The 21629-nt window shown below is 42.7% G+C and overlaps 1 protein-coding gene across 2 annotated transcripts in view; it reads left to right on the forward strand.

The window, feature by feature from the left end:
• The window catches only part of LOC124612906 (inositol 1,4,5-triphosphate receptor associated 2-like), a 191308-nt gene that overhangs the window by 164894 nt on the left and 4785 nt on the right, over positions 1 to 21629 (forward strand). For both annotated transcript variants that reach the window (XM_047141380.1, XM_047141381.1), the window contains exon 11: positions 11445 to 11715. In XM_047141380.1, the coding sequence (XP_046997336.1) occupies positions 11445 to 11670 (226 nt within the window). In that variant the 3' untranslated portion in view covers positions 11671 to 11715. The remainder of the gene's footprint in view (positions 1 to 11444; positions 11716 to 21629) is intronic.

The raw sequence follows: 21629 nt of genomic DNA on the forward strand, positions 1-21629 counted from the left end.
CTAGCACTCCTGAAAGAAAGGATATTGCGGAGACATGGCTTAGCCACAGCCTGGGGGATGTTTCCAGAATGAGATTTTCACTCTGCAGCGGAGTGTGCGCTGATATGAAACTTCCTGGCAGATTAAAACTGTGTGCCCGACCGAGACTCGAACTCGGGACCTTTGCCTTTCGCGGGCAAGTGCTCTAACTGAGCTACCGAAGCACGACTCACGCCCGGTACTCACAGCTTTACTTGTGCCAGTACCTCGTCTCCTACCTTCCAAACTTTACAGAAGCTCTCCTGCGAACCTTGCAGAACTAGCACTCCTGAAAGGAAGGATATTGCGGAGACATGGCTTAGCCACAGCCTGGGGGATGTTTCCAGAATGAGATTTTCACTCTGCAGCGGAGTGTGCGCTGATATGAAACTTCCTGGCAGATTAAAACTGTGTGCCCGACCGAGACTCGAACTCGGGACCTTTGCCTTTCGCGGGCAAGTGCTCTAACTGAGCTACCGAAGCACGACTCACGCCCGGTCTCACAGCTTTACTTCTGCCAGTATCTCGTCTTCTACCTTCCAAACTTTACAGAAGCTCTCCTGCGAACCTTGCAGAACTAGCACTCCTGAAAGAAAGGATATTGCGGAGACATGGCTTAGCCACAGCCTGGGGGATGTTTCCAGAATGAGATTTTCACTCTGCAGCGGAGACGAGATACTGGCAGAAGTAAAGCTGTGAGAACGGGCGTGAGTCGTGCTTCGGTAGCTCAGATGGTAGAGCACTTGCCCGCGAAAGGCAAAGGTCCCGAGTTCGAGTCTCGGTCGGGCACACAGTTTTAATCTGCCAGGAAGTTTCATATCAGCACACACTCCGCTGCAGAGTGAAAATCTCATTCTGGAAACATCCCCCAGGCTGTGGCTAAGCCATGTCTCCGCAATATCCTTTCTTTCAGGAGTGCTAGTTCTGCAAGGTTCGCAGGAGAGCTTCTGTAAAGTTTGGAAGGTAGGAGACGAGGTACTGGCAGAAGTAAAGCTGTGAGTACCGGGCGTGAGTCGTGCTTCGGTAGCTCAGTTAGAGCACTTGCCCGCGAAAGGCAACGGTCCCGAGTTCTAGTCTCGGTCGGGCACACAGTTTTAATCTGCCAGGAAGTTTCATGTTTTATCTCATTCCTCCACAAATATATTAAGGATAGGGACAGGACTGTTACACAGAAATTGTGTTTTGGATGGTTTATTAACCAAACAAGTTAAGGATGGATCAAATATACACAATGAAAGTGCACTGATCAGTATAACTCATTGGCCTGCTCCCTACTTCATAGTTAAATCAACCCCACTACTTATTCAGCTGAAAGAATAGTAAATCAACCCTGAAGAGGGCGCAAACCACGAAAAATTCATTGAGTTACAGAAAGCAGAAGTCAAGAAAAAGATCTTCCTGTATAGACATTCACTGTAACTTGTGGATTCCAGTCTATCCAATGAACAATAGAGAAATGAATTTCAGCGTGTTTTGAGCAACTCATGGTCGAAACATGCCACTATCCACACAAATAAATGCCATATTTTCCATGATAAAATTGAAATTAACTTTAGTATTGCACACAAGTGTCACATGAACACTGAAAGTATGAGCTTTTGCTGAAAAATTAATGAAGGAATAAAATCAATTTGAGCAAGCCTGCAAACTGCTAAAATCTGTTAAATTACACAAGTTCAAGTAATGAAAAGTCGTTTGGCCTATAAGATTCATTCTTCTCTGCAGATTGATGTAATGATGAATAAAGAATACAGTACGCTGCATTCTGAGCAACACATGGTGGAACATACCATTATTTGCACAGAGAAAACCGATTTAAGTCTGGAATTTTCTACAGACATCACTTACACACTGAACGTGTGAAGATTAATCAAAAGTTAACAAGGGATGGACATAAATCCTACGACCAACCACGTAGCATTGTATCTCAATGAAGCGATTGATTTACAAGTCCATAAAACTCAGCTCTACACTACTTCCTATTACATTCATTGAATTTATTTTATACCCTGAGAATGACTCCACCAAACTATGTGGGAGAGTAAAACTTTTTCTGCCGGCCGAAGTGGCCGTGCGGTTAAAGGCGCTGCAGTCTGGAACCGCAAGACCGCTACGGTCGCAGGTTCGAATCCTGCCTCGGGCATGGATGTTTGTGATGTCCTTAGGTTAGTTAGGTTTAACTAGTTCTAAGTTCTAGGGGACTAATGACCTCAGCAGTTGAGTCCCATAGTGCTCAGAGCCAGTAAAACTTTTTCTACTCTGCCACATGTGAACCTAACTCACACACAATGTATGCACTACCAAAAATGCAAAAACAACGCTAAATACACACACGAAATTACTACTACTATAATTAACATGATTTTCCCATAATATACAAAAAACTGAAATAAAAATGGTTAAATTTTATGACTAATTAATTCAAACAACACCATCTACAGACTCCTAAAATATGCCCATTTTCACCCAGTTCTTCCAGCAAAGTGTATGTAGCACAGACTGAGCACTAACTGTGTATGCTCGCACTGTGGTGGGGTGTACCCACCAGAGATACCCATGGGACCTGGCTGCCGATGTAACAGCAGTTATCTGCTATACACCAGCTCTGACGGCCCAGCTAAACCTCTCTGCCTCTCCACATAAGCTGCCACTATACGCAAGACTGCCCTAGCAAACAGATACTGGCTACTCTCATGAGAACTCACGTTCACTCATATCAGTCAGTGGGTGAACTTGTAGGACAAGGGCATGGGAAGGACACAGGTACACAGCTGCCAATGAAAATACAGGGATAAAATGACTTCCAACATTTGAAAACAGAAATCGAGTGGCAAAGAAAAATGACGGAGTCAAGGGATATATGAGATAGATGAGATGTGTGCATCTCAGTGTTTAGACTGGTTCATGTAGCATAGCATAGAACCAGGAGGTCGCATGAAACAGCATGAAGAATATCCCCGTGTTATCCCATGGGGCAGCACACAGCGCCAGTTGCGTGGCAGCACTAACCACAGTTTACAAGCACCGGCCACACAGCAGGTGGCCAAGCTCGAGCCTGGTGCCCGTCAACTGGTCTTCAGTCTTTCGCAAACGATTTTACGAAAACTATTTGTTATAAAACGAATTCTTTTCTTACTTATACCCTTATATGTCAGCTTCATGGTAAACTGCCTCTCTTTGTGTTACTGCTCATAGTTACTGCTATACTTCGAAAGTAAGTAAGTGACAGTAGAAAATTCGAATAGTTTGTAACAAAAAATAGAAGTCGCTGTGAGTTTGTGTGCTGGCTGGTGTGGCCGTGCGGTTCTAGGCGCTTCAGTCTGGAACCGCATGACTGCTACGGTCGCAGGTTCGAATCCTGCCTCGGGCATGGATATGTGTGAATTATTCATAATATCCATCACACTTCATAAATGGTTCAAGCTATCACATTGAGTTTTTGGCAAATGGTAACACATAAAGGTAAAAGCATTTTTGCATGTCCTTAGATTGGTTAGGTTTAAGTAGTTCTAAGTTCTAGGGGTCTGATGACCACAGATGTTAAGTCCCATAGTGCTTAGAGCCAATTTTTGAGTTAGTGTTTTGTACACATTAGGATAGAAGTTGCTATACACAAAATGTAACCAACATCATGATTGTTTCTGCAAACTTGAAAGGAAGAAGAAAGGACTATTAGGATTTAACATCTCATCAACAACGAGATCATTAAAGATAGACTTCAGAGAAGGTCTGTTTCTTTCTCCAATCTGACGAACTGGATCTTATTTATCACACTCACTTCCACCTGTGCGCGCAAACATTATGGCTGTAGTGAATTATTCATAATATCCATCACACTTCATAAATGGTTCAAGCTATCACATTGAGTTTTTGGCAAATGGTAACACATAAAGGTAAAAGCATTTTTGCAAATACGTAACAATAGAAGTATTCACAGATTTTCAATAGAACCATGTTTTTTACGGGCTTGCAATGGCTGTTCAAAAGAGAAATTGTGTGGATATGCAATAACGTGGTGAAGAGATTACAAATTGTTTTAAACCAACAATGAGCTGTTTTATAAGTTATTAACCTGTCTTGTCCTCAGTTACTTGTTTAATCAAAGACAATGATTTAGCATTTGCCACAATTAAAACTTAAGTTAAGTAGTTTAAACTCTGTTATGTTTCGAAAAAAGAAGTAAAATTTATTATTGTTAGGACAGAAGTATGTTACTGAAACCTCATCATTGAAGACACCTCTCTGAAAGGAGAAAAATTTAAAATGTTGGGTGAAAATAAGTTGTCTGTTCTGCTGCAACTTAAGTTTTGCTAGTGAATAGTTGGAACTGAATCTTACTAAATGATTTTCTTTCTGCACTTCAGCAAACTATAAAACACAAAAAAATTAAATAAAAGAAAATTCACAGCAAATAGCACGCCAACATTTTGTGCCTATTCCTGTAGAGAGTGAAGGAGTGAACCTTTTCCATTCAAATGTCTTACAGTTTGTCAGAGATACTGGTTTTCGATTTTCACCTGGACAAGTAGATTGCTGCAGATCAATGTGTTCTCAGCTTTAGATCTACAAAACGGTAATACTGTCTGAATGAGAATTACTATATATATTTGGTTGATGGAATCTCTGTAATGTTCTTTAAGAATATTTTTATTTCACAATTTATTTTATAAAAATTCGTTTCTACATTTCAATGAGTGGTTTGGACAGTCATCTTTTTGCTTTTTTAAGTATTTTGTATGGAATTCCGATTAAGCAGACATTTTTCAACTCATCTGTCAAAACTCCTGCAAGCATTGTTGTCATTCCAGGAATGAGTTGAGTTCCATTCCTATTGAACACATGCAATAAGGTCTCTGTTGCATGTATGAGGTTCATTGAGCACTGCATTCTGTAGTCTGGGTCACATCTGTTCTACAGGCCTTAGGTCCGGATTTTACTTCACTTTTGGCATCACAGAAACCATCAGACATTATTCTTCTACAAAATGTCCAATGATCAACAATATTTTTTAAACAACTTTTGTTTTGTCGGGTAGACATAAGCATGTTCTTTCCAAGCACTGTTTGCGAACAAAATCTTTTACAGTTATCCCACCAATAGTTTCTATAAAATTGTTTGAAAATGATGCAGAGCAGGTGACATGTGCATGACACACTGCTGGTGCTACAGTACTACTTCACCGACTGGTGGGTCAACCATTCTCACTGTGCAGCTGTGCTGCGCTGGACAGCACAGTCAGTCGCCACGCAGACTACCATCGGGTTCCTTCGGATCGCCACGCTAATGGCAGCGTGCTAGCATCTGAAACAGGAAAGTGTATCACACGCATATCGAATCTGTGGTGCGGATTAACGACCGTGGCCTGTGCAGTGGCAAGGTTGAGTGTGGTTTTTTGGTAGTTTCCCACGCTCGTTTAGCCAAATGCTAAGCTGTTCCCCACCTTCTACTTCAGAAAATACGATGCACAACTAGTTAAAATATACGATAACACACAAAAAAAAGTTTACACATTTCACAGACGGGTAGCGCACATTAGGTAATAGACGACAACCCTGAAGAAGAAGATGAAGAATATGTGTTACGCATCTAAGCCCTTCAACGTAGTTGTCACAGCAATCTGTGTCTTGAGGCTACTGAATTTGGAAACCACCTACCTATATAGTGAGAGATGTAGAGGAAGTTAATAAATGGTTCAAATGGCTCTGAGCACTATGGGACTTAACATCTGACGTCATCAGTCCCCTAGACTTAGAACTACTTAACCCTAACGAACCTAAGGACATCACACACATCTATGCTGAGGCAGGATTCGAACCTGCGACTGTTACCAGCAGCGCGGTTCGGGAATGAAGCGCCTAGAATCGCTCGGTCACAACGGCCAGCCAGGAAGTTAATAGATGGATGGGAAGTGATTATGTGAGGGGACCTGTAGCTGAGTCAGCAAATCATCCACTTAGTTACTTAGCTCAAATAATAATCCAGATATGTGAGAGACCATACGAAATAAAAACGAAGCCCTAGATGAGATTTTATATTTTAGGTTGAAAACAGACAGGAAGTTAGGTAAATATGTGTTAATAGCAACAATAAGAGAGGTAACCATTAAAATATAGCATAATGTGTGATGAACTTTACAGTATCTGTTTGAGTTATTGGTAAACTACAGTACAGATGTACTCTTGTTAAACTTGTCGATTAGTGTAGCCTGACCACTAAAAAGCAGTCGCCATATACCACGGTTCCTTGGCCAGGTGTATGATCAGAGTACAGTTAGGGAAGATACCAAATCCGACTGGGAACGTGCGAGGCATAAAGATATGTACTAACAACATACTAGCGTAATATTCTATATTACTTCATCGAACAAGCAGAAAAACCCCCCAGATTGAACTTATTCTCCTCATTTAATAGATTATCTGGATTTCTTTTCTTTTTCGTAAATATTTTCAATGCCTCCAGCACTTTTCACAGAGAATCTTCATCTGATATGAGGGCTACACTCATGCTCTCCTGAATTTCTCCTACGGTTTACTTCGTTGCGTTCGAATGTCATACGGTTAGAAGGTGGTCTCAGTGTTCTTTGCGGGGTACATTAAACAGTCTTCATATCTAGCGGATATGTCTGCTGTTGCAATTTCGGCAACTGATTTTGTAGATTGCTGATTCATTGTATTAAACCTTCTGTAACTTCTGTCTGCTTTTCAAGGCGTGCCCAAGAAAATTATTAGTCCGAACCGAGACTTTAACCTTTCCTCTCAGAAAACATCTGGCTATGCCGTCACTTCTTTATACATAAGCGCAACGGAAGATTTGTTTTCGTCGCGACATCTTGTTTGACAGCGTTTGGCTCGTTTAACATTTTTCTTTAGAGGGCCGCATAATTTGCGTGTCCCGTTCTTGTTAGCTGCGTCTTAGCGCAGTCTACTTCGTATTATGTATTCTTGTGCTCTTTCCTCGTCAGTAAAGGGAACTGAAACAATCTTTCTAACGCCGAGTAAAAATGTATTTTTTGATGTTGTGTCGGATGACTGGAAGCACTCTCTGTAGTCGCTTTACATCTTAAACATGCGAGCACGTGCTGAAAACTAGTGCCTCCAACTTTTTTATGTGAAAATTGTCAAGCTTTTTAAATAAAACAAACGTTGTTAACATTTCACATTTTTATTCTTCATGTCTATGTATTTATTTCTCAACATAATCACTCTGGCGACGAACGCATTTCTTCCAACAACTGAACTCTCACTGTAAAATGTTGAACTTCGTTGACGGAGTCACAGAAGCACCTATGCTTGCACCCCTTCATCACTATCATATTGAAGTCCTCGAAGATGTACTTTAAAGTTTTACAAACAGATTAAAATCGGGTGGGGCCACATCGGGACTGTATGGAGGAGGATGAGTGACGACAGTGAAGCCAAAGTGTCGGATTGTGGCAGATGTCGCAGCGCCCGTGTCTGGTATGGAACCCTTAGAACTCGAATCTCCATTACAAATGGTTCAAATGGCTCTGAGCACTAAGGGACTTAACTTCTGAGGTCATCAGTCCCCTAGAACTTAGACGTACGTAAAACTTTTAACTTCTGAAGTCATCAGTCCCCTAGAACTTAGAACTACTTAAACCCAACTAACCTAAGGACATCACACACATCCGGGCCCAAGGCAGGATTCAAACTTGCGACCGTACCGGTCGCACGGTTCCAGACTGTAGCGCCTAGAACCGCTCGGCCACTGCGGCCGACAATCTCGATTACAGCACGCTGCTTTCCACCCAAAGACATACTTACTTTACACACCGCGATGTTACACCCTACAATTGGGAGCCCTCTAGCGCCTGAGAGCTGCAAATGTGTAAACATGACGAATCAATGTGTACAGGGCGGTCCATTGATCGTGACCGGGCCAAATGTCTCACGAAATAAGCGTCAAACGAAAAAATTACAAAGAACGAAACTTGTCTAGCTTGAAGGGGGAAACCAGATGGCGCTATGGTTGGCCCGCTAGATGGCGCTGCCATACGCCAAACGGATATCAACTGCTTTTTTAAAAATATGAACCCCCATTTTTATTACTTATTCGTGTAGTACGTAAAGAAATACGAATGTTTTAATTGGGCCACTTTTTCGCTTTGTGATAGATGGCTCTGTAATAATCAGGAACATATGGCTCACAATTTTAGACGAACAGTTGGTAACAAATAGGTTTTTTAAATTAAAATACAGAACGTAGGTACGTTTGAACATTTTATTTCGGTTGTTCCAATGTGATTCGTGTACCTTTGTGAACTTATCATTTCTGAGAACGCATCCTGTTAGTGTGATTACCTGTAAATACCACATTAATGCAATAAATGCTCAAAGTGATGTCCGTCAAATTCAATGCATTTGGCAATATGTGAAACGACATTCCTCTCAACAGCGAGTAGTTTGCCTTCCGTAATGTTCGCACATGCATTGACAATGCGCTGACGCATGTTGTCAGGCGTTGTCGGTGGATCACAATAGCAAAATCCTTCAACTTTCCCCACAGAAAGAAATCAGCTGACGTCAGATCCGGGGAACGTGCGGGCCATGGTATGGTGCTTCGACGACCAATCCACCTGTCATGAAATATGCTATTCAATACCGCTTCACCCGCACGCGAGCTATGTGCCAGACCTCCATCATGTTGCAAGTACATCGCCATTCTGTCATGCAGTGAAAAATCTTGTAGTAACATCGGTAGAACATTACGTAGGAAATCAGCATACATTGCACCACTTAGATTACCAGCGATAAAATGGGGGCCAATTATCCTTCCTACCATAATGCCGCACCATACATTAATCTGCCTAGGTCGCTGATGTTCCACTTGTCGCAGCCATCGTAGATTTTCCGTTGCCCAATAGTGCATATTATGCCAGTTTAAGTTACCGCTGTTGGTGAATAACGCTTTGTCGCTAAATAGAACGCGTGCAAAAATCTGTCATCGTCCCGTAATTTCTCTTGTGCCCAGTGGCAGAACTGTACAGGACTTTCAAAGTCGTCACCAACCAATTCCTGGTGCATTGAAATATGGTACGGGTGCAATCGATGTTGATGTAGCATTCTCAACACCGATGTTTTTGAGATTCCCGATTCTCGCGCAATTTGTCTGCTACTGAAGTGCGGATTAGCCGTGACAGCAGCTAAAACACCTACTTGGCCATCATCATTTGTTGCAGGTCGTGACTGACGTTTCACATGTGGCTGAACACTTCCTGTTTCCTTAAATAACGTAACTGTCCGGTGAACTGTCCGGACACTTGGATGATGTCCAGGATACCGAGCAGCATACATAGCACACGCTCGTTGGGCATTTTGATCACAATAGCCATACATCAACACAATATCGACCCTTTTCGCAATTGGTAAACGGTCCATTTTAACACGGGTAATGTATCACGAAGCAGATACCACGTACTTACACGTTTGTGCCTATTAGAGCGCCATCTATCACAAAGCGAAAAAAGTGGTCCAACTAAATTCTTTACGTATTACAGGAATATATAATAAGAAATGGGATTCATATTTTAAAAAAAACGCAGTTGATATCCGTTTGGCCTATGGCAGCGCCATCTAGCGGGCCAACCATAGCGCCATCTGGTTTCCCCCTTAAAGCTAAGCGAGTTTCGTTCTTCGTAGTTTTTTCGTTTGATGCTTATTTCGTGAGATATTTGGCCCGGTCACTATCTATGGACCACCCTGTATAATGTTAATAACGTTTGTTTTATTTAGAAAGCTGTAAGAGTTTAAAAAATTCAGGGGCATTACTTTTTAGGACGCATTCTAATGTTTCCTCTCCGATCTGCTAACGGATACACCGAGGAAGCTGATACTACCTTTCGATTCATGTCTAAGCTTAAACGTGGTTAATGGCTACAACTGGTTAATTTTTTGGTTACTTCATCCAACAGCTATTTAGTGCCTCTAATTAAAACTATTCTGTCATCTACGTACCAGTAGTAATAAAGTATTTTCTCTTTTATGCGTGGTTACTTTTAACAAAAGTTGATTTCTAAGTCATTATGAAATATTTTTAATACGAAACTCGACAGTCAGTTAGCCACTGACAAATGGGAAGACCATAATGAACGCTATAAGGAATACTGCAACACTGCTTCTAACTTACAGTGTGAGAAAAACACTTAAACGCAACCAAGCAAAGCATGGTATAAATTCAGGATAACATAAGCGTAATCCTCACAGCAGATAAGGGCTCGTTGTTACATATGTGAGAAGAGTTGAGGATATTTACGGGGAAAAAGAAACCCGCAAAATTTTTAAATGTGCCGAGTGAGTTCAATTTGAACAGATTTTTCCGATTATTCGATGAGGTGTTACAAAAGACTGGTGGCACGTTATTTTTTGCATATCGGTATTACTCTTACGTTCCCGAATCAGGTGTGATAATTTCCACAGTTTACCTCTGATCATATGCCGACTAATGAAGCTAAAGCAAACATTACAGATCCGGCGCACACCACTTTGAGTACGGTAATGAACGTCATTTTTACTCCACTTACATGTTTCCGGCAGCATAACGATTGTAAGTCACTGCGTTGTGAACTGACTTCCAGTGACTACCTTTATCCGATGTTACGTTCTTGTTAAAAATAGTAATTTTGACATATCTGCTGACAGTTGAGTTTGACGCAAGTTAATCAGAGAAAGAAAAACGCGTCAACGTGCATTTCAGATGGCGTCAGAGACGTTTATTACTAACAGCTTGTTCAGTAGGTGGCGTGAAAGCACACATGGTTTCTCGAAAACGAGGAACTGCAGTTAATCTGGTGATCTGGGCGTTAACTCACCTGTAACTGGTTACAATACCGTCACTTGCGACTTTTTACCTGTTAGTGCACTGACATTACACTGCATCACACAGGAAGCGACTCTCAAGCGACTCGATCACAATTCGCGTCACAAACGCGTTCCTTTTGAGCACCTCTTCGAGCAGACGACATAATAAATAAAACTCCATTTGAGACTAAACTCACTGGCACATAAGCTAGCACTCGACACCTTAAAATTTGTGATCATTTGTGTTGAAAAGTTGTACGGAGGAATTCTCCCACCTGTTGGCATATTATTTCTATACATGATCTGCAGTTCAGTAGCAACAGGAGGCTATTGTTAATCATGGTCAGTTTTTTCCCCTGTTACTGGGCAGCTGAGGCTGTGCGCTTTATTTCTAATGTTGTTGTTGTTAATAAGATTCTACACTATAATTTAAATTATGTATAGCTTGGCTCGCAGCTTATAATTTCTTTCACTGAGGATTTTGCTGTTGATCGTTCTTGTTTTTGAGCATCGTATTTAGAAGAAAAATTAAATAATTACGCAGGTTTACACAGAACCTACTTACCAATTTTCGGCTATCTAATACTACATAATGTTCGTTTGTTGCAGTGACAAATATATGAATGCTGTTGAAGCCGCCAGATACGCCGTGATGGATTATCTGGACACCGACAACATGATGTTCGTGGCTCGCAGAATATTAGCGTCTCTGCTGGTACTGGCTGCAGTGTACTACCTGATAGCCATGTTCTTTGAGCCTGCAGAAGCTGTTCGCACGGCACAAAGTCAGCGCACTTCCTCGTCTTCAGCAGATAAGCTGGACGATTTATGCTAGTTAAAGCGGCGAGCACATCTACCCGAATACTCACTGAGTTTAATGGTAAATAAGATTCGTTTTATTAATATTAAATTTTGTAATGTATAGGAGTTTGTGTAGTGAATATTCATGTTCCGTTATATACAAGTGGACAGCAGAAAATAAGTTACGTTTGTCGTCCCACACTAAGACTATCTCAACAGTGCAACGGCGATTCCACGAACAGGGTTTAACCCTTGTCGTCCCAAGTGCGGTCTCGCACACCGCTAGCGTTTAATGTTACTCTGTTGCTAATGAATAGGGATGGGGTAGGTGATTGCAGCGTTGTCTGGTTGTTTTTTCCCGAAGCTGCTGTTGTTTCCTACGTCAGTGGCCCCTTGAACGTGGCGTGGACCTATACTATTACTGCTTCTTTTGAGCTAGCGGTCTCTGAGACCGCACCTGGAATTTTTGCGTTGTGGATTCAGTAGCCAGGTCTTCGTCTACTGTTCGTGTTAGAGACCCTGACTTCGAGGGTTTTGTTTTAAAATGGGTTGAGGACAGTGTAGGACGTAATGTTGGATCAGACAGTGACAACGAAATTGAAGGGGGATGTAATTAAGAATCGGAACAGTATGAAAGCGAAGACTAACTTGTTTTGACACCTGCAAATTCCTTGAATGCAGCAAGTGATGAGAATGATGAGGACGGAAATGTAGAGACTGAAGTTTTAGCTAAACATTCTGCTAGAAACATATTTGGTCGAAACAAATGTCGCTGGTCGTCAAAGTCTCTTCAAAAGCGATCTCGTGCTCTGCTGCACATCATCATCCATTTTCCGACAGTACGACCACCTGCTCAACTAGGTAAAAATCAAGATCCTCTATTTGGAATCTGAATATGACTGGCGATATTTTGAGTATGATATTGAAATGGAATAAAGTAAAAGCAAACAAACAAAAAACCTGAAAACGATCCAAATGTTTGGTATGAAGCTCGTTTATCTGAACTAAAAGCATTTTTCGGTTTACTACAAATACACTCCTGGAAATTGAAATAAGAACACCGTGAATTCATTGTCCCAGGAAGGGGAAACTTCCTGGGGTCAGATACATCACATGATCACACTGACAGAACCACAGGCACATAGACACAGGCAACAGAGCATGCACAACGTCGGCACTAGTACAGTGTATATCCACCTTTCGCAGCAATGCAGGCTGCTATTCTCCCATGGAGACGATCGCAGAGATGCTGGATGTAGTCCTGTGGAACGGATTGCCATGCCATTTCCACCTGGCGCCTCAGTTGGACCAGCGTTCGTGCTGGACGTGCAGACCGCGTGAGACGACGCTTCATCCAGTCCCAAACATGCTCAATGGGGGACAGATCCGGAGATCTTGCTGGCCATGGTAGTTGACTTACACCTTCTAGAGCACGTTGGGTGGCCGGGGTACATGCGGACGTGCATTGTCCTGTTGGAACAGCAAGTTCCCTTGCCGGTCTAGGAATGGTAGAACGATGGGTTCGATGACGGTTTGGATGTACCGTGCACTATTCAGTGTCCCCTTGACGATCACCAGTGGTGTACGGCCAGTGTAGGAGATCGCTCCCCACACCATGATGCCGGGTGTTGGCCCTGTGTGAATCGGTCGTATGCAGTCCTGATTGTGGCGCTCACCTGCACGGCGCCAAACACGCATACGACCATCATTGGCACCAAGGCAGAAGCGACTCTCATCGCTGAAGACGACACGTCTCCATTCGTCCCTCCATTCACGCCTGTCGCGACACCACTGGAGGCGGGCTGCACGATGTTGGGGCGTGAGCGGAAGACGGCCTAACGGTGTGTGGGACCGTAGCCCAGCTTCATGGAGACGGTTGCGAATGGTCCTCGCCGATACCCCAGGAGCAACAGTGTCCCTAATTTGCTGGGAAGTGGCGGTGCGGTCCCCTACGGCACTGCGTAGGATCCTACGGTCTTGGCGTGCATCCGTGCGTCGCTGCGGTCCGGTGCCAGGTCGACGGGCACGTGCACCTTCCTCCGACCACTGGCGACAACATCGATGTACTGTGGAGACCTCACGCCCCACGTGTTGAGCAATTCGGCGGTACGTCCACCCGGCCTCCCGCATGCCCACTATAGGTCCTCGCTCTAAGTCCGTCAACTGCACATACGGTTCACGTCCACGCTGTCGCGGCATGCTACCAGTGTTAAAGACTGCGATGGAGCTCCGTATGCCACGGCAAACTGGCTGACACTGACGGCGGCGGTGCACAAATGCTGCGCAGCTAGCGCCATTCGACGGCCAACACCGCGGTTCCTGGTGTGTCTGCTGTGCCGTGCGTGTGATCATTGCTTGTACAGCCCTCTCGCAGTGTCCGGAGCAAGTATGGTGGGTCTGACACACCGGTGTCAATGTGTTCTTTTTTCCATTTCCAGGAGTGTATTTTATTCAGGTAGTTTCAAATCAAGCAGATTACAAATTATTTTATGCTACAGATGGTACACAACGTGATATACTCCGAAAAGCCAAAGAAACTGGTACACGTGCCTAATATCATGTAGGGCCCTCGCGAGCTGGCAGAAGTGCCGCAACACAACGTGGCATGGACTCGACTAATGTCTGAAGTAGTTCTGGGGGGAATTGACATCATGAATCCTGCAGGGCTGTCCATAAATCCGTAAGAGTACGAGGCGGTATAGATCTCTTCTCAACAGCACAAGGCATCCCGGATATGCTCAATAATGTTCATGTCTGGGGAGTCTTGTGGCCAGCGGAAGTATTTAAACTCAGAAGAGTGTTCCTGGAGCTACTCCGTAGCAATTCTGGACGTGTGTGGTGTCGCATTGTCCTCATGGGATTGCCCAAGTCCGTTGGAATGCACAATGGGCATGATTACAAACTGTCCAAGGAATAGAAAAGCAACTGGAATCACTCAACAGAGGAAAGTCCACTGGACCTGACGGGATACCAATTCGATTCTACACAGAGTACGCGAAAGAACTTGCCCCACTTCTAACAGCCGTGTACCGCAAGTCTCTAGAGGAACGGAAGGTTCCAAATGAGTGGAAAAGAGCACAGGTAGTCCCAGTCTTCAAGAAGGGTCGTCGAGCAGATGCGCAAAATTATAGACCTATATCTCTGACGTCGATCTGTTGTAGAATTTTAGAACATGTTTTTTGCTCGAGTATCATGTCGTTTTTGGAAACCCAGAATCTACTATGTAGGAATCAACATGGATTCCGGAAACAGCGATCGTGTGAGACCCAACTCGCTTTATTTGTTCATGAGACCCAGAAAATATTAGATACAGGTTCCCAGGTAGATGCTATTTTTCTTGACTCCCGGAAGGCGTTCGATACAGTTCCGCACTGTCGCCTGATAAACAAAGTAAGAACCTACGGAATATCAGACCAGCTGTGTGGCTGGATTGAAGAGTTCTTAGCAAACAGAACACAGCATGTTGTTATCAATGGAGAGACGTCTACAGACGTTAAAGTAACCTCTGGCGTGCCACAGGGGAGTGTTATGGGACCATTGCTTTTCACAATATATATAAATGACCTAGTAGATGGTGTCGGAAGTCCCATGCGGCTTTTCGCGGATGATGCTGTAGTATACAGAGAAGTTGCAGCATTAGAAAATTGTAGCAAAGTGCAGGAAGATCTGCAGCGGATAGGCCCTTGGTGCAGGGAGTGGCAACTGACCCTTAACATAGACAAATGCAATGTATTGCGAATACATAGAAAGAAGGATCCTTTATTGTATGAGTGTATGATAGCGGAACAAACACTGGTAGCAGTTACTTCTGTAAAATATCTGGGAGTATGCGTGCGGAACGATTTGAAGTGGAATGATCATATAAAATTAATTGTTGGTAAGGCGGGTACCAGTTTGAGATTCATTGGGAGAGTCCTTAGAAAATGTAGTTCATCAACAAAGATGTATCAGGGGTCCCATACCACTCCAGCTGCACATGTCCCACGTCATTACAGATCCTCCACATCCTCCACCAGCTTGAACAGCCCCCTGCTGATAAGCAGCGTCCCTGGATTCTTGAGGTTGTCTCCATATCCATACATGTCCGTCCGCTCGAAACAATCTCAAACGAGACTCGTCCGACCAGGCAACATGTTTCCAGTCATCAACAGTCCAATGTCGGTGTTGGTGGGCCCAGGCGAGGCGTAAAGCTTTGTGTCGTGCAGACGTCAAGGATACACGAGTGGTCCTTCGGCTCCGAAGGCCCATATCGATCATGTTTCGTTGAATGGTTCAGATGCTGACCCTTGTTGCTGGCCCAGCACTGAAATCTGCCGCAGTTTGCGGAAGGGTTGCACTTCTGTCACGCTGAACGATTCTCTTCTCTAGCTGCATTCCGATATAGTAAAAATTAAGCTCCAAATGGTATGAAGGTTAGTACAACAAATGTCGATGTAGATGGCTGAGGTATCATCAAAACGCGCCATGCAGGTTGGGAGTAGTCATCAATCAGCCATATTTGAACACATATCACTCGGCCAGGCATGGTGTTTTTGAAGGTGACGCGCTACTCATTACCAAATGGACTAGTTATATTTCTGTAAGACAGAGTGATATAAACGATAATCTTGATTTGGGAAACTTCACTTGAAAAGACTTAATGGAAAGACAGTGAAATTACGTCTCACATTTGTGGTGTTTGAGGTACTGTGATCATACTTTGCGGTCCTCACATTGATATGTGGATGTTGACTGTAATATCTCGTGACATTCTTTTTTGTTAAAGTGAAGGCTTGCGTCAGTATTACAGTGAAAGTAGTAGCAATCTCAAAAGTTGCACTGAATTTCACTGTTAAAAAACTAGCAATGTTGACATCCCCCTACTTACGGAGATGATTACCAATGGGTCAATGATGCAGCTTTAAAAGATACGATGTAAGCCGGTCTCTTATCAAACAGTCAGCAATCCATCAAGAAGAAGCCGATGGTATTACTCCTGCAGTTTGTCCAACATAGTCCTCCGTATGCAGCTTCTGGTGTTAGCATATATAGGTGCAGGAATCAGTTATGTATCTCGGCAGGAAGACTTACAATTTTGAACTTTTTCAGTCGAAGAAACCAAATCGGAATCACTACACCAAGACTGCAGATACAGACAAAAATGTGGGGAATCTAAAGTAAACATTTTCTTCCGGAAACTGCAATTTAGTGTATTACCAAATCATGTAAAGTGTCACTTTGACAGCCCGCTGCATTACTAATGCACTGATCACCAAAATAACACGTTGGAAATTATCGTCTTTTAGCTACCAGAAAAGGACTCGCTAAACATAACTGGACTCGCATTTGTAAGGACGACGGTTCCAATCTGCGTCCAACCATCCAGATTTAGATTTTCTGTGATTTCCCTAAATCAGTCCGAAAAAAAGACGGATTCCTTTGGAAGGGCACGACCGATTCTCTTCCCCATCCCTGTATTAGCTCGGACTTGTGCTCTCGATGTCAGTGGGATGTCAAATTCTAATTTTCCTTTTGTAAACATATAAACTGCAAGTCGGCCACCAACATGTTATAAGGGTAAAGTCCTCACCTTTACCTGAAGATGAATGGGAAAAAACAGAAGATATTCATGGGGTGTCAGGCGGTGGCAAATTAGCCCGTATCGTCTTCCAGCGATAAAACATGAGTCAGACGCATAATAGTGTATTCTAAATGAGAATATTGGTTCTAATTATAACAGAATACTTCAGACGTAATTTCTTTTTTTACATTACGTTTTCAAAAATTGCAGAACTATGTACTAAAAATCTGCAAACTAAAGGAAGGAAGGAAGATTAGAGTTAAACGTACCGTCGATAGCGCGGCCATTAGACACGGAGTACGAGCTCGCATTACAGGAGGATGGGAAAGGATATCAGCGGTGCATTTTCAAAGGAATCATACCAGAATTTGCCTGGAGTGATTTAGGAAAATTACAGAAAACCCAAATCTGGATGGTGGGATGCGAATTTGAACCGTCGTCCTCGCGAATGCGAGTCCAGTGTGCTAACCATTGCACCACCTGACTCGGTCAAACTGGATAATTCCCCCCTGACAATTTGGAGCTTAATTTAAGAAAATCACTTACTGACATTTCAGGTCAACAATTACACGCTGCCATGACACCGCAGCATGTGTGATGTGGAAGCGGCGGACAGAAACAATTTCGTTAAATGTAAACCAAGAAGAAATCTGTCGTTTCCCAAGACATCAGGAGTAATTGATTTAATGAAAAATATTGTGTCCACATGAAAGAACCAGTGCAATAAAAAAATGTAGTACATAAATACCTGCAGTTTACAGCATCATGTAAAGCAACTTAAACAGTTATGTACCAAATATTAATATACATCTACGTGGGCTCCTTTTGTAAACTGTAAAATATCTAGACGATACTCCATCTCAACACACGTTTGCACAAGCAAGGGTGATGCAGGCTGTTGTATCCACAATTTTTCTGCGAGCTTCGCCAAGATGACTTACAGGCAACGCCTACTCAATGTCTTTCACGTAACATCACGTGAGGAAAGCCAGAGGAGCTATGGCCAATCGGTTGGTAGTAAATTCGTGGCGAAGCTAAACGTCGTTGACCTTCAGTGCTTGCGCAGTTTGGGCTTTACCAACGTGGAAGCGAAATCATTGATGCAACACCTTGTGAACTACTCAGCGAGGGATGCTTAGCTCTCCTTATGCTCGGCAAACTGACTTTGATGGGCTTCTTTGGAAGGTCTTCCTGATCTGCTGTACCATTTCAACAGATGTACGTTTTCTACCAGTACCTCAATCTCTGTTTGCACTCCCAGTGGCTGGGAGCTTTCCACACCAAGCCTGATCATCTTAAGGTCTGGTGGCTACCTTTGAAATACACGTCAGTAATTTCTTTGGGCACCAATGGGTGACTGCGTTTCTGCATATCACGCCGCGCATTGAGCTCTGTCGTAAGGTTTCAATACTTCTCCAGCACCTGATAAAAAAATCGTTTGCAAAAACATACACAAAACTTTTTGAGTTTCTTTATGTAAGGCCACAAAGCTCAACTATCTTTGTCTCAAAGCTCTTTTTTCTAATTTTTCTTCTGCAAGTGCATTATCCCCCAAGAATACTCGAGACCAGTAGCTCTGTGTTCAGTCCAAACCAGTGGCTTAGGTTCTTGACCCAGAATAAACTTGTACGTGATGGAGCAAGTCAGTCATTAATCTTTCCTTGACGTGTTGGTTGCATCAGATTGTATTTGTTATTGCACATTATATGGTCAAAGAATCTCAGTTTTCTTCTCTTGATGGTATTGAGAATTTCTAAAACTTTGTGCATAACCCGCAGTGCTTCCAAATTTGTGAGTTCCTCTGTCCACGCATTTGGAAATCAAACATGTTTTGTGTGGAGTCTATAGGTTTGTCACACAAAGCCATGGGCCAAGGTAGTCAGGTAGATCCAATATTTCTTGACTTCTGAAAAGCATTTGGCACAATACCACACACGCGATTATTTTGAAAGTACGGTCGTATATTGTATTAGCCGAAGTTTGTGACTGGATTGAGGATTTCTTGGTAGAGAGGACGCAGCATGTTGCTTTGGAGGGAGAGTCATTGAGAGATGTAGCGGTTACTTCAGGAGTGCCCCAGGGAAGTGTTTTGGGACTCTTACTGCTCATGTTTTATATTAATGACCTTGGAGACAATATTAATATTAGCCTCAGACTTTCTGTAGATGATTCAGTTGCCTGTAAAGAAGTACTGCCTGAAAAGAGCTGCAGAAATATTCAGTCAAATGTTGGTAGGATTTCAAAGTGGTGTAAAGATTGGCAACTTGCTTTAAATGTTGAGAAATGTAAAATTTTACTCTTCACAAAATGGAAGAAAGTAGTATCCTATCACTACACATCAATGGGTGTTAGTTTGAGCAGTTCAACGCAGACAAATACCTGGATGTAACACTTTGTAAGGATATGAATTGGAAGGCTCTCATAGACTCAGTCATGGGTAAAGTGGGCGGCTGGCTTGATTGGTAGGATACCAGGGAAATACAATACAAATGAGGCTGCTTACAGACCAAGCATGTGACCCATCCTAGGATACTGCTCAATGGTATGCTACCCATACCAGATGGGACTAACAGGGGATATTGAATGTATACAGAGAAGGGCAGCACAAATGGTCACAAATTTGTTTGACTTGAGGGAGAGTGTCGATGAGATGTTGAAAGAACTTAATTGGCAAATACTTGAAGATCGACGCAAACAAAGCCCTCAAAATATATTTAGTAAGTTTCAAGGATCAACTTAAAGTGATAAATCTATCGATATAATGTATTTGCGCGCGTAACGCTCCCATGGGGCTCACAAAGACAAGTCCATAAAACTGCTTGCACAGAGGAGTAAAAGCAACCATTCTGCCTGCACTCGACACCAGAATGGAATGGGAAAAATCTGTGATAACTTATACAGAGAGAAGTACTCTCTATGATGTATTCTACAATTGTTTTCAGAGTGTAGACGTAAAGGCAGAATTACTTCAGATTTAGTAACAACATTTAACAAAAGAAATATGGTCTTGCTTTTCAGGAACAATCTATCTAGCCTCCTGGCAGACATCGCTATTGCTGACGTAGAAAAAGTTTTTAAAAGGGAATTGGAAATCTGGTTTCTAGGAAAGATGTACCAAAGCAGACATTTCTTGAACTCATGTTTTGACATAATTTAAAATTTTGTAATGGTTACACTAGCAACGGCCCTGTGAGAAAAGTCTGTTGTTACATTCATTATGGCCAGCTTGTTAACATAAGAGGCGATGTACTACCTGAAATGTTGCGTTAAGTCAAACTGGGATGGCAATCTTCAGTGGCCTTCAGATCGGGGGGTGCAAGTGATTATCATGAAAACAATTTATGACTAGTGCATTCTAGCATGGTTACAAGATGATGAAAGAACGAATTCACCGAAAGGGAAGATCAGAATAGCCCAAAGGAGTGTGCTGGGCTTACAAACAGAGGAAGACTGAGTGAGAAGTTGTGTGATATTCTGTAGAATCCGTCTTACACTGTGTGACACATCTGCCCAGGAACTGACTACATTTTCAGCGGAATGGTGTTGCCAGAAGCAAGGATAAGACATACTCTTCACTACAATAAAACAAAGCATGCCTATATGAAACAGACTCTCAAAGTTTTGTCAAGAACCAGGAGCTACCGACAAAGTTCACAGTCGTCATGTGACTGGGGCCTCCTGTCGGGTAGACTGTTTGGCGGGTGCAAGTTTTTCGATTTGACGCCACTTTGGCGACTTGCTCGTCGATGGGGATGAGATGATGACGATTAGGATAACACAACACCCAATCCCTGAGCGGAGAAAATCTCCGACCCAGCCGGGAATCGAACCCAGGCTCGTAGGATTGATATTCTGCCATGCTGACCACTCAGCTATTGGGGGCGGACCGTTCACAGTCGAGCTGTCCATTAAGACTGAGGTTACATTCAGAAATGAAATCTACACTAAACACAGTAATCAATACATAGATAAGTTTATACCATTAGAAGCAATCGTGCCGAAAATTGCAACGGTATTCAGAAAAATGCGTTTTCTCATCAATGTTGATGAAAGTCAAATGCATCATTGAATACTCTTACCATGATGGAGGGCAGTGGTATTTACAAACATAGCTGCAGGAACAGCAATTCATCTTATTTGGAGAAAATTGAATTAAACTTTAAGAGCAGATTTTACCAGCATTCAAAATGCTCCTGCTTGTATATAGTATGTCCTTGTTGCTGAGATAGCTATGTATACAGTTTGTTCTTTGACTCATTTGCATGTGTTAGAATCTATTCTAATTATAGGCAAACAGCAGGTATTGCAGGCCACTTAAGCCAAAATTGGTATGAAACTTTTGTTACTGCTTCGAACTGCATAAAACCTTCACTTGAACATTTTTTTTACTGATACACAGAGGGAAAAGATTTTCTAAGACATACAATTAAAGA

This window comes from Schistocerca americana, chromosome 4 (genome assembly GCF_021461395.2).
Source record: "Schistocerca americana isolate TAMUIC-IGC-003095 chromosome 4, iqSchAmer2.1, whole genome shotgun sequence".
In the NCBI taxonomy this organism is placed as follows: Eukaryota; Metazoa; Arthropoda; class Insecta; order Orthoptera; family Acrididae; genus Schistocerca; species Schistocerca americana.